Below are 11872 nucleotides of genomic sequence, written 5' to 3'. Positions count from 1 at the left end.
GAGACGGTGAAGAAGATTTGTTTGGGTTGTTTAGGTGAGACTGCAGAGGCGAAGATCTTTGGATTGAAGACATTGGGTTATTAGCGATAGTTGAGGAAAGTGTTGAAGCAGCTGATGTGACAGTGTTGGTAGCGCTAGAACGACGACCTGGACAGTGACGACTGGGAATACCAAAGTCGTGTAGAGCCAGAAGTGCCTTGCAGCCAGGACATTTTGGGATACATTTCTTTTTGAGTGTGGACGATTCCTCAAGAGCGACAGACATTGCAGCAGATTGGAAGGTTTGAGAAGTTGAATCTTCATCTTCTGAGGCATCTGGCGTTTGAGTAGGTGAGATAAAATATAACAGCATCCATATAGGTGATAAATTCATGTTTAATTAGCCAAAGATTGGTTTGATTGCAAATTGATTGATTAGATATAAGTGGATTAATAAGCAGCAGACATAAGCATAAGAAAAACTGCTAGAACTGAAAAGGAAAACCATGAGGCAACTGCAGCTTAAATACTAAGCAAGACTGCTGACCAAAATATATGCTGCTGACCAGAAAAGGCACATAGGTAAATGGTGAACTAACTATGGGCAATACAAACCAGAGTACTGTAGGAAGAAGATCTATATATGTGTGCATTTAAACACTCATAAATATATATTTATGAGTCACTAAAACTTGCAGTACTGTAAAAAGGTTTGTTAACATCGTGGTTAGTATTTTTACCGCGCTACACACGAACCACGAAAGTCCACGGTGCATATTTTTTTACTAATCATGGACTCCACGAACGTTACATCGTGGCTTAGACAATTAAAGATTAAATTTACATTGTGGCATCCACAATAGATTTATTGTATTGTTACAACAACAAAGAATAAATTACTTAACAATTAAATTAAATTTAAACCAGCAGCGATAAAAATGTTTAACATTTTTTTTAATTTGTTGGTAGATGTAGTTATATTATTAGATTTTGATCCTTCGTCAATTGAGCGACGACAAAAAGTTGTTTAAAAATCATGAAATCACGGGATTGTAGAAAGCGAAAAGATCGTTGTAGATCGTAGAAAGCTAGACTATCGCCTCAATTCATCGTGAAAACGGGATAGTAAAAAGCTAAAAGATCGCTAGAGATCATTTAAATTTCAGGAAAACGGCATTGTAGAAAGCGAAAATATCGCTGTAGATTGTTTAAAATTCATGAAAAAGGGATTGTACAAAGCAAAAAGGTCACTGTAGAACGTTTAAATATCATGGAAACAGCATTGTAGAAAGCGAAAAGATCGCTGCACATCGTTTAGAAACAGTAAAAACGGGATCGTAGAAAGAGAAAAGATCGCAAAAGCAAAAAACATGCTTTGTTGAACAGGATAAAAGCTGAAATAAACAAATTAACTTTCATAACATATTTTTTGAAAAAAACAATTAAATTATAATTGCTATACAATAACAAGAAATCATGGATCTCGCGAAAATGATTGTGGGACACACGATCCTTTGTGAAGATAATGATATTAGCATGAAGGCCGCGATGCAATGTTGGAATTTTTGGTAATTGTGGAGACCACAATGTCATTGTGGTTCGCATGCACCACAATCGTTACACGAACACGATGTTAACAAACCTTATGACAGTACTGTATATGTTGTTTTTGTCTTTCTGTCAACCAAAAATTTGTTTAATGCATATTAATTTTCTGACGAACAAATTGTTTAGGAAGTCATTTTCTGTAGAAATCAGGAATACTTAAATAAGTGAGATAAACAAGTTTTCCCAAAATTTTACTTATGTTAAAGACACTATGGTTTTAAGAATTTTCAGAAAATTTTGTTCGATTTTGGCCCTATTTGGGGGCCTGTTTTAACAAACTTCTGAGTCTTATGTTTGAAATTATATACTTCATAAAATTAGTTTTACATCTACTTTAATTTCATATGGATTCCGAACTCTGTTAAGTCCAGTTGTGTACCAGTTTTTCTTCAACTTTTTATGCGAAATTCATGGTACAAAACCCATCTTTTGTACTGAATAGCTGACTGAAAAGAAAACTGCTTTTAAGTAATTGATTGAAGTCTGTAACAGTTGTGTAAAAAATTGTTATTAATTCTTCTTAGATATGCCTTCATTGAATTTTCCATGGTTGAATCTGTACCTACTGCTCTGCAGTATAATGGAGTTTTATTTGGAAATCGTTCTCTTAAGTATAATAATTATTATTGTTTTTATACCTTTATCTATCTAGTCTAAAATTTAACCTCTTGCAATAAAAATTCATGCAATGGTTTATTTTTAGAGTAACTCATGCGAAGAGCCCCGTTGTGAAGCCCGAGAGTGAACGGATTGCAACAGGTAGATCTACAATAAGAACTATGCGTGATGTTGTAAAACGCCCCACTTTCGACCGTAAGTTGTTTTTTGTAGTTTCTTTCTTATTAACAATAATTTTCTTTTCTTAGAAGAACTTTAGTTCCTAATGAGGAATGTAAGGCTCAAGTTGTGCTATAAATAATCTGTAATCCTTGTATTTTCTAATTATATGTACCCTAAAAACATTTTTTTTTTGAATTACTCAACTCGAGTACAACAATATGTATTATTTGCTGTTAGATCAACCATTACTGAGATGTAGGTTCAGGCATGAAATCGTACAGCACTCCATCGATGATGTAATTTTGTTGGAAATATATAACATACATATTTTATTTTATTTCTAACATATCACAAAAATACGAAAACAGGAATTTCCATGTTTACATTTTGTTGCAGTACCAATTAGGTATGATAAAAATTAGCCAGCTATAATCCTAAACAATTGTGTGTACTATTATTTACAAAATCGAAATAAATGATGAAATGAAAGTTTTCACTGAGAAATATTTACTACTTTTTTTAGGTGAAACAAGATCAAGGTATGATAGTTATTTTTCAATCTTTTCCTATCACTTTTTTCCCAAATGTATTTTTTCTTATTTGTGTTAATTTAAATTGGGGAACTGAGGACGAAGATTCGATCCTAAAGATTTGACATGAGTACTTAGACAAGTTATGACGTGTTATATTAATTTATAATTGATTGCTATAACTATCATTCTAAAAGAGACTGTAAAAATAGAATTGATTGTATATGAATCTTGTTGTAAAATAAAATAAAATAAAACATTTTTACATATAAATGTGATTTCTGTAGTTCATTATTTTTGCCATATTGTTTAAGATACAAGAACTTTGTCATCTTGACCTCACTTCCTCAACTTTTTCTTTCTTTTTTAATAGGATTTTTGGGGACAGTTTTTTCATAATTTTAGTTTATTTGATGTTAAGTCGATTCCAAACGACTTCACTGGTAATTATAGATCGCCTACAAGAAGACGCAGTCGATCCCGAACCCGACGATCCAGATCTCGGTCCCGTTCTAGACGTCGCAAGTCAAGGTACTTGACCTGTCTGGATCAGATGTATTTAGGATCAATGTCAAAATGTTTCTACACATTATTGCATTATTCATATTGTTTGATTATATTTATTTATTTTGAAGATATGTAGAACAAATTAGATCAAAAAGCAGTTTTAACTACAATTTTTAATAGATTTGGAAAATGTGAATAAAACAAATATCCCCGTGAAAACAGGAATTGTGTAAATTTCTTTTCTTTCTTATACCAGTGCTTTAGGATAAATGTAATGACAGTTTTTTTTATTTTCCACTCTACTTTTTGAATTAACTGTATGATGTAGTTCATTGCTTAAAGTACCATGACTGCTGAGAATTTAAAATGACAGGTCAAGTCAATTTTTGGGAATCAAAAAAAAGTCTGAGAAGCAATGTGGAAATCTTTAATTAAATTTTGAAACTACTTAAACATATGAAATTTAACCATTGGCAAGGAAAACAGCATATTAATAAAGTGAAAATTGACGTGTTTTTCACAATTTAATTTACCCACAAGTGATATATGAAACTGTTTTTTGAAGCTTGTTGTAAATGTTAATTGTTTATTCGCTTTGAGTTTTAGCGGTTATACACTTTACGCTTTGCCATATAGCTACACTCTTGTTGAACCATGTGTTATTTTCGTTGCGTGAATTTTAGGAGCGTCTTTTTTTTACTCGTGGAAGGCACAATAAGCTGCCAGTGAATTTTACCATTCGTTTTTTTGTATCTTGACAGTCAAATGTTAAATTTCGGCAGTCATTGAGCGTTGACAGTCCGTTATTTTAAGTGCTTGTAGTTGTTAAGAATTTATGGTGTCCAATGTTTTGATATTTTTTTAGGTCTAGATCTCCAAAGCGTACAAGGTCCCGTACTAGGTATTAAGTCTATCATTTTTCTATTGATGTATATTAGTTTAGTAAATTGAGATACATTCTTAGGCCAAAATTCATTTCTGCATAAATTAGTCCCCACTTCAACAATTTTATGATCTTTATTAAATGGACTATATGACCATGCAGTCTTATTGCCGTATGTTCTGCCTCTTGTGACAGATCTTTACCTGTGGCACGAATAATTTTTGAAGCTATAAAATGGTATGATTGCAGGAATGTAGAATGTAATTGCCTAGAAATAAGTTGCCCTAAGTCCCTGTGTATTAACGAAGCTTGGGCACTATGTTATTTATTTGTTTATATATATATTTAAATATATGTTTTCAATTAGTCCCGATCTGTTGTGCCTTTAAATTATTTTTTACTTACCTTTACTTACATACTCCAAGCTAATATTTTATTTTTGATCTATAATTAAAACAAACGTGACCATTTTCATGTTTCTAGACATGATCACCTGAATGAAAAATAATATAATACATGACTTTGAATAGAAAAGCACATTGTACAGTGTAAAAGTTCTAAATCCCTATTAATGCAGTTTTGAAGCTGTTATTCAGTTTTTGTGCTCCTGCTGTTGTTTGAACAATTCAAAATTTGTTTTTTATTAATTTTTAGATCTCCAGTTCGGCGAAGAAGACGCTATTCAAGGTAGTATATACTATTGTTTATATATTAACAAACTTAAATCTAAAGAGAGGGAGATTTTTTTTAACCCTAACTTTTTGCCAAGATAATGCAACTTTCTGTGTTGTCAATGAACAAAATTTAATAATACTTTATCTTAATAATTATATTTTTTTAAAACACTTAACACAACCACATTTTATTAGGTGAGTTTTTGTATCTTGTTCTTCTTATCATTTAGTGCAGCTTTGGACAAAACAAAAACAGGGTATTATAATAATTCCTCTATTACGTGTCCCTGTGTTGTACGAGTACCTTTTAAATCTATTGGTTTTGTGAAAATCTTAATAGAAAATGAGTTTTTATTTACCTTTGTGGATAAAAAACTTGGGTGGTAATTAGAATCATTAGACTAAATAGTTCTCTTAATAGAAACTGCGGCAGTAACTGTTAAGAACTTATTTATTGTTGTACCATGTGTAACAAACCAGCTTATTTTAGCTGTTATGATTAAAGGTACCAAAAGCTAGATTGATTGAACAAGGACTTTTATTTTATGTCTAAAATGTTAAAATCAACACATCGGTAAATGTAATTTTACATTTGTTGTGTAAGCATCTAATTTTGGATATTGTTTATTATTTCACAGATCTCCAAGACGCAGTAGTAGACGAAGTCGCAGTCCATCTCGTTCAAGGTATTTAAATTTTGTTGTTGTTGTTTTTCCTGTCACTTAAATATCTGAATTGTTCAACTGACTTCTAGACTTCTTATAAAAGGTATGATAAAAGATTTAAGTAAAAAATGAAATAAAAATACATATCCATATAGTTTCCCAACCAAATGTTGTTTTCCATTGTGGAAATTTAATTTCGATGTAAGCTTCTGTATTTTTAAACCAACTTAATGTTATTTTACTTTTTTGAATGGACGTAATTACAACCATTGGTGAATTGTTGCATTGTGTTTTTATCATTTAGTGCGGCTTTGGACAAAACAAAGGCTGGGTATTATGATAATTCATCTATTATGTTTTCCTCTGGTTGTATACCATTCTCTGTCTAATTAACCTAACTTAAAGGAGTTTGGGGGAGTGTTAGCCTGCAAGCACAATAGGGCCAATGCTTACAATAAAAAAGGAAAATGTCATATATTCAAAATTTTTCCTATTATTCAAATCTGATCATGGTCATTAATAATATTTCCAGAAATTTTTGTAATTATTCACATAATAATGCTTGGTGTTATATTTTTGGTCTAATTTTCTTTATCCTGACTTAGCAAAGGGTGTTTTTATGAATGATATTTATTGCTCAGAGTGTGGCGATTGAGTGACACAAAACATCAATCAACTTTAAAGTCATTCGTCAAAACTTAAATTACATCAGTTAATCTGATTTAAAAATATTGGTTCTAGCATTGAATTAATATGGCACTAAATATATTAAATTTAACATAGTTACCAGGTATTTGCAAATCTAAAATTGCTAGTAAAGAAATATATAAGCATCAGATTCATGATTTCCCTTCTTTATAGATCTCCCAGACGAAGCAGTAGACGAAGTCGAAGTAGATCTCGCTCAAGGTATTTACGTTCTTTTAAATCTTCCATGCTTGAAATTACAGTTTTTTAACTTCCAGTGGTTTGATCTTTTTTGTTTGTTTTTGTACACTTTTGGTTGTTTCACACCACACACTGCAGCACGTTTTGAATGAATTCATACTTCCTCTAAAAATTCACGCTGTGCCATAATGAATGCAAACTCACACTTTTCAGTTTCTTCAATATTCATGGTTGTGGCTAATTAATTTGCTTAATAATTTTTTTTGTTCACTTCATTTTGAGTTACCTTTACCAGTCTTTCAATATATGACAGCCACGTGAAATAGAATTTTAGGGAAAGCAAGTTTGTACTTTCCATATTTGTGTCTGATCAGTTTCCTCCATAGTTTTTTGTTCACTTCTTTTTAAGTTACCTTAAACAGACTTAAAATATGGAAGCTACGTGGAACAGAATTTTTAGCAAAGAATTTTATACTTTTTGCATTTTGTGGCTGATCAGTTTCCTTAACAATTTTTTGTTCACTTCACTTCCACACCATCCAAGACCTTCAGTAAAACCTGTTTATATCTTCCAGCTTTGGTGTTAATCAATTCCCTCGATCAATTATAATCTAATATAACAAAACTTTTGCAAATTACCGAGCTATAAATTGCCCCATACTATTCAAATTAGTTGTTAACAGCTAATTAACATCTTCTATAAGGTGGGGTTAGAATCAATAGGTTTAGTACACAAAAGATCTGCAATGAATAATGTGTATCTACAAAATTATTTTATAAAAAGAGACAAAATTGTAACTGGGGTATTTGTTATTTCAGGTCTCCAAAACGTCGAAAATCAAGATCTCGTTCCAGGTAAGTTATAAGTTAGATTTTTGTTCTAGAAGCCGCTTATATTTCTTTCACATCACATTCACAAAAATAAATACATGCAGTATTTATTTTTATTACACCAATGTTTTCCTAAAATCGTTCAAACAAAAATATATCTAACATTGGTTAATATATTTACTGGTGTCAGGTATAATGCCCTTAATAAGGTATTTAACTTATGAAGGACAGTGTTTACTTCTACCCATTAATTTCTGTTGATAATGAAAATAAATAAATTTATAAATAACTGCTATTTAGAGATCGACGCAAAAAACGAAAGTCTGTTTCCAAATCTTCATCACGGTCTCCTAGAAGACGATCCAGGTATGAAAACACTTTTATTTCTTACGAATGAAGTGTTTTTGATTGGGAAGCCCTGCATGGAGAACTGCATCTATAACAGATGTCAAATCTTTACTTTTTGTAAATTTACTTCACAAAAAGAACTGCTTGAAAAAGAGATTTTAAACTTCTTTTGAACTTCATTTTTATTAAATTCATTTAGAAAAAAATCAAAATCAAGATCTCGTTCTCCTGCAAGAAGAAAATCCCGGAAATCAACTTCCAAGTCTCCTGATAGATCATCCTCCAAGTATGTATATGATCACTGACTTGTTGTTATTTGTCACTTGATACAAGTTGTTGTCAGAATTTGTTTAAATTACGATTTCTTCATTATCTAATAAAGAAATACTGTATGTTGGCAATATCACAGATACTAATATGTCCCATTTTTCCCAAATAGACTAGAAATGTAATTTGCGAAATTCCTATCTTGAAAATATGATAGTTCTTGCGTGCTTGTGTATTGGATTCTTTGTTACCTTGGTTGTTTCTTTATCTATTTTTGGTTTTGTGAATTCTGAAATGGCTAAGTTATACAAATTGTATAATTAAGATCTTCCTCTTCTTGTTTTTTTTGGACTTTTACAATTGGACAAAAAAATTTAAATTTGTCAAACTTCATTACCTAAATGTAGATAAATGTTGATTCTACATGGTTGCTTTAATGATTTCAAGAGAATAAAGTAACATAAATAAGTTAGATAGCAATTCTGCAGCATCAGCTTCAAAGTATTGTGGATCCGCCTGTTCAACCTTATTAAATATTATTCGTATTTTTTAATTAAATTAATAAAAATGTTTTGCCAGGACTGATTTCTGCTCTAAAGAGGATAAAAACATGGCAAAAAGTGCGCACCTGACTGGAAATAAAGTTGAACAAAGCAAAAACAGACTAAAACGTTAAAGAATTGTTGTATTTCCTCAATTTAAAGTTGAGTTTACTGCCGTTTGCTACGAGATGTTTGGAAGCAGATTCGATTAAAAAAGAACAAATGTTTGTTAAAATAATCAACTCAAAGTTTTTATTTAAGATTTTTTTTTTTATAATCCAAATCCTGAAGCCAATGTTGTTTTCGTGGCTGTCAAAATTAGATGGCTACTTATTTGGATCTAGATACTAAAAATATAATTTTAACAATAGATATCTAAATTATTTTGTAGTTGACACTCAAGTTAACAATTAAAATATTGACGTTTTCCCTAATCTGACTTTTACAGCGGACAGTTATAGCTAGCTAGCTATTTACAGAGATATGCAAAAAAATCACAAGTAAAAAGTTACCCTAAAATAAATTGTCACGCTACCTATCCAAACTGAATATTGTTTGTAGTAGCCATCTGCTATTGAATTTTTTAGAATTTATTACTTTAAGAGGATTTGGTGTGGATTTATTAGGTGAAATGGAAAATGATGTAACAATCTTTTTATAATATGCTATGAATATTCTCACTTACTATTCACTTATATTATAGTTATATATCATTATAAAACGTATTTTTTCTATTTTTATGTTTTTATTCCATACATTTGCAACATTTGATACCTATATTCTGAAAAAATATTAAACTCAAAATTATTTGTGCATCGTTTTTTTTGAATAATGGAAATATAATGGTAACAAACATGTGTCAGATATAATAAAAAAGTAGCTAGGAAAAGTTGTTTGCAGACTGGTCACTTAGTTTACCTCAATACCAACTTAAAAGAATGCATCAGGGTGAATAATTTTTTTTTATGTTATAAGCTAAAGTTACTCATTCACAAACAAAAAGCACTGGTATTTCGTAGCACGTTTTCAAAAGCATTGACGAGTGCTTACGTTTCGGTGTGTTTAAAAGTAGAAGTATTTGATGCTGCTTTTACAATGCCGGATCAGATGTTTAAAATTATTGTTTAGTTTGTGCATGCAGTATTTTTTACCATTGATAATCCTCTCAACCTATATAACTTGATTTATTTTTTTTAAAGTCAGCAAAGAAAAAGGAAGGAAAAAGCAAGAAAAAAGAGGAAGGAGAAGTCAAAGAAAAAAATAAAGACAAGGAAGCAGAGGCTGATGACCAAGGTAATGCAGAATTTGATAAATATTCTCATTTTGAGACCACACGTTGTTTGGAAATGTGTAACATCTTGGAATTACTTGACTATTTACTTGTTGTATTAATTCACAGCTTACCCACTAGCTTAAATAGCCCCACAGTCAAAGACCATGGACACTCAATCAGAGTGAATGCATACTTGGGCATTAGGCGCTTTTTGACACTAAGTTAAAGCGGTGTTTCTTCAGATTGAGCGGTTAATTAAGCACTGGGTGCTTAATCGGTCATTGTGGTATACTGGAAGTAAATACAATCAAACTTGTACTAAGAATCAATAAAGAATCAAAATGGCTATTTTTGTCATATTTTTTATTTTTGTATTCTTGAAAAACTTATAGAGCTTGTAACTCCTACAACAGATAAAAAATGGGAAAATAAATGGGACCTTTTCTCACAAAATTTAAATATTGATATCTCAAAAGCATTGTTACCTGGTATACCTTAGTATGTTTGGGGATTAAAAGTAAACGAAGTTATAAATAAAATATTAAACATGCTTCACCCTCAACGACTGGTGTCCTTGAGGCAGAGCATTCACCATAAAATGGTGGGTTTGTGGTAGAGCTTTCGCCTCCAGTGCGGAAGATTGTGGGTTCAATCGATGATCGAGTCACGTCAGGGGCTATAAAAGTGTAATTCGATCCTTTCTGCAAACGTTCCACCAATGAAAAAAACAAATTCACTTTTATTATAAAATGTTCTTTTTTAAACCTTAAATACGTGTTTTTAAAGCGTATTTATCTCGAAAATTCTTACACTGTATGTTTTGCAACTCATGTTTGCATAAAAATATCAGTATTCCTTTGATGTTTCTTTATTTCATGAAGTAAAGAGGAACAGTACCAAAAAATTTAGATGTCAAGTTCACGTTGTTTCATGAAACTTGAAGTAACTAAACATGTTTCCACTTTGAACTAAGAAATTATGTTCAAAAATTAATTATGTTATTTCGCATTAGTCACCATTGAAAACGAAGCCTAACCCTATTCGGTCCGGGGTTTTCGAACATATTTTGACCGGGGGAATTCCCTCTTCCCCTCCCCCTCAATAACCTTTCATAGGATTGTCTAAATTGAATAAAACTTGGCACACTTATAGTATGTCAAAGGGAACAAAATGCAGCAATAAATTTTTGCTTGCATTAGCACTTTTTCTGTGACGTAATCAAAAGCTTGAAATTTGTTCAAAATACCACTATCTGCTTAAAATTCAATTACTTTAGTTCTAGAGCGAATTTTTACATTCAGTTTGAAGTTTCTGAAAGCTAAATAAAAGTTATCTAACATATTTTCCGGTTTTTACATAGATCGTATGAAAAATTGCCAAATATTGCCCGAAAATCCCTTTTTTTCGATTTTCGGGTAAAAATTTAAAATTTTACCCGAAAAAATCGATAATCGGATTAACTACGTGACTAAAACATGCAAAATGTTTCTTCTTGATAAAACAAAGTCGTGTTGTAAGTTTCAAGTTCTAAACATAATCTTAACAAGAGTTATTATATTTTCCCCATTATAAGGGTTTCAAAGAGATTTTTAGGGGTAGTTTCGAGTAATAGCCAATATCAAAGCCTCTGAAAGATATGGGACCTAAACATTTTGCATGCTGGTGTCTAATGCTTTACACGGCACAAGTACTGCTTTAAAAGAAAATGAGCAATTTTTCGTTACTTTTTTCTTTAATTTTTATTCTTATCATTTTGTTACTTTTATTATTATTATTTTGAGTCCGAAAATGTAACGAGTCCGTCCTCAACTTTAATATACTTTTCATATAAAAAATTATTTTTTCAAATTAGTCGATTGCCACGCTCGCAAATTAAGAGGAAGTATCTCTTGAAATAAAACGGCTGAAACACCTTTCCTGAATTTTATAATCTATATAATAATACGCCAGTTCTGTCTGTCTGTCTGAGACTTTTGCAAAGTGGATAAAATTTCTTTAATAAAGTCTATATAAATTTGTTTTGTAAATTAGCAAACTTTGACGTTAGAGCAATATTGACGTCAAAGGAAAGTATATTAAGATTAGTGAAGCCACTGC

The 11872-nt window shown here is 31.1% G+C and overlaps 1 protein-coding gene across 1 annotated transcript in view; it reads left to right on the top strand.

Moving 5' to 3' along the window:
* Positions 1-11872, top strand: part of LOC130629716 (splicing regulatory glutamine/lysine-rich protein 1-like) — a 46964-nt gene that overhangs the window by 32964 nt on the left and 2128 nt on the right. Inside the window, exons 5-18 of the mRNA XM_057443042.1 lie at positions 2112-2198; positions 2291-2400; positions 2891-2906; positions 3303-3428; positions 4270-4305; positions 4942-4974; positions 5192-5218; positions 5600-5647; positions 5931-5957; positions 6488-6535; positions 7334-7369; positions 7646-7711; positions 7893-7979; positions 9702-9795. Of these exons, the coding sequence (XP_057299025.1) occupies positions 2112-2198; positions 2291-2400; positions 2891-2906; positions 3303-3428; positions 4270-4305; positions 4942-4974; positions 5192-5218; positions 5600-5647; positions 5931-5957; positions 6488-6535; positions 7334-7369; positions 7646-7711; positions 7893-7979; positions 9702-9795 (841 nt within the window). The remainder of the gene's footprint in view (positions 1-2111; positions 2199-2290; positions 2401-2890; positions 2907-3302; positions 3429-4269; positions 4306-4941; positions 4975-5191; positions 5219-5599; positions 5648-5930; positions 5958-6487; positions 6536-7333; positions 7370-7645; positions 7712-7892; positions 7980-9701; positions 9796-11872) is intronic.

The sequence above is a fragment of the Hydractinia symbiolongicarpus genome, chromosome 2 (assembly GCF_029227915.1).
Source record: "Hydractinia symbiolongicarpus strain clone_291-10 chromosome 2, HSymV2.1, whole genome shotgun sequence".
Taxonomy (NCBI): Eukaryota; Metazoa; Cnidaria; class Hydrozoa; order Anthoathecata; family Hydractiniidae; genus Hydractinia; species Hydractinia symbiolongicarpus.
Note: the sequence above shows the minus strand (reverse complement) of the source record. Positions and strands in the feature narration are given on the sequence as shown.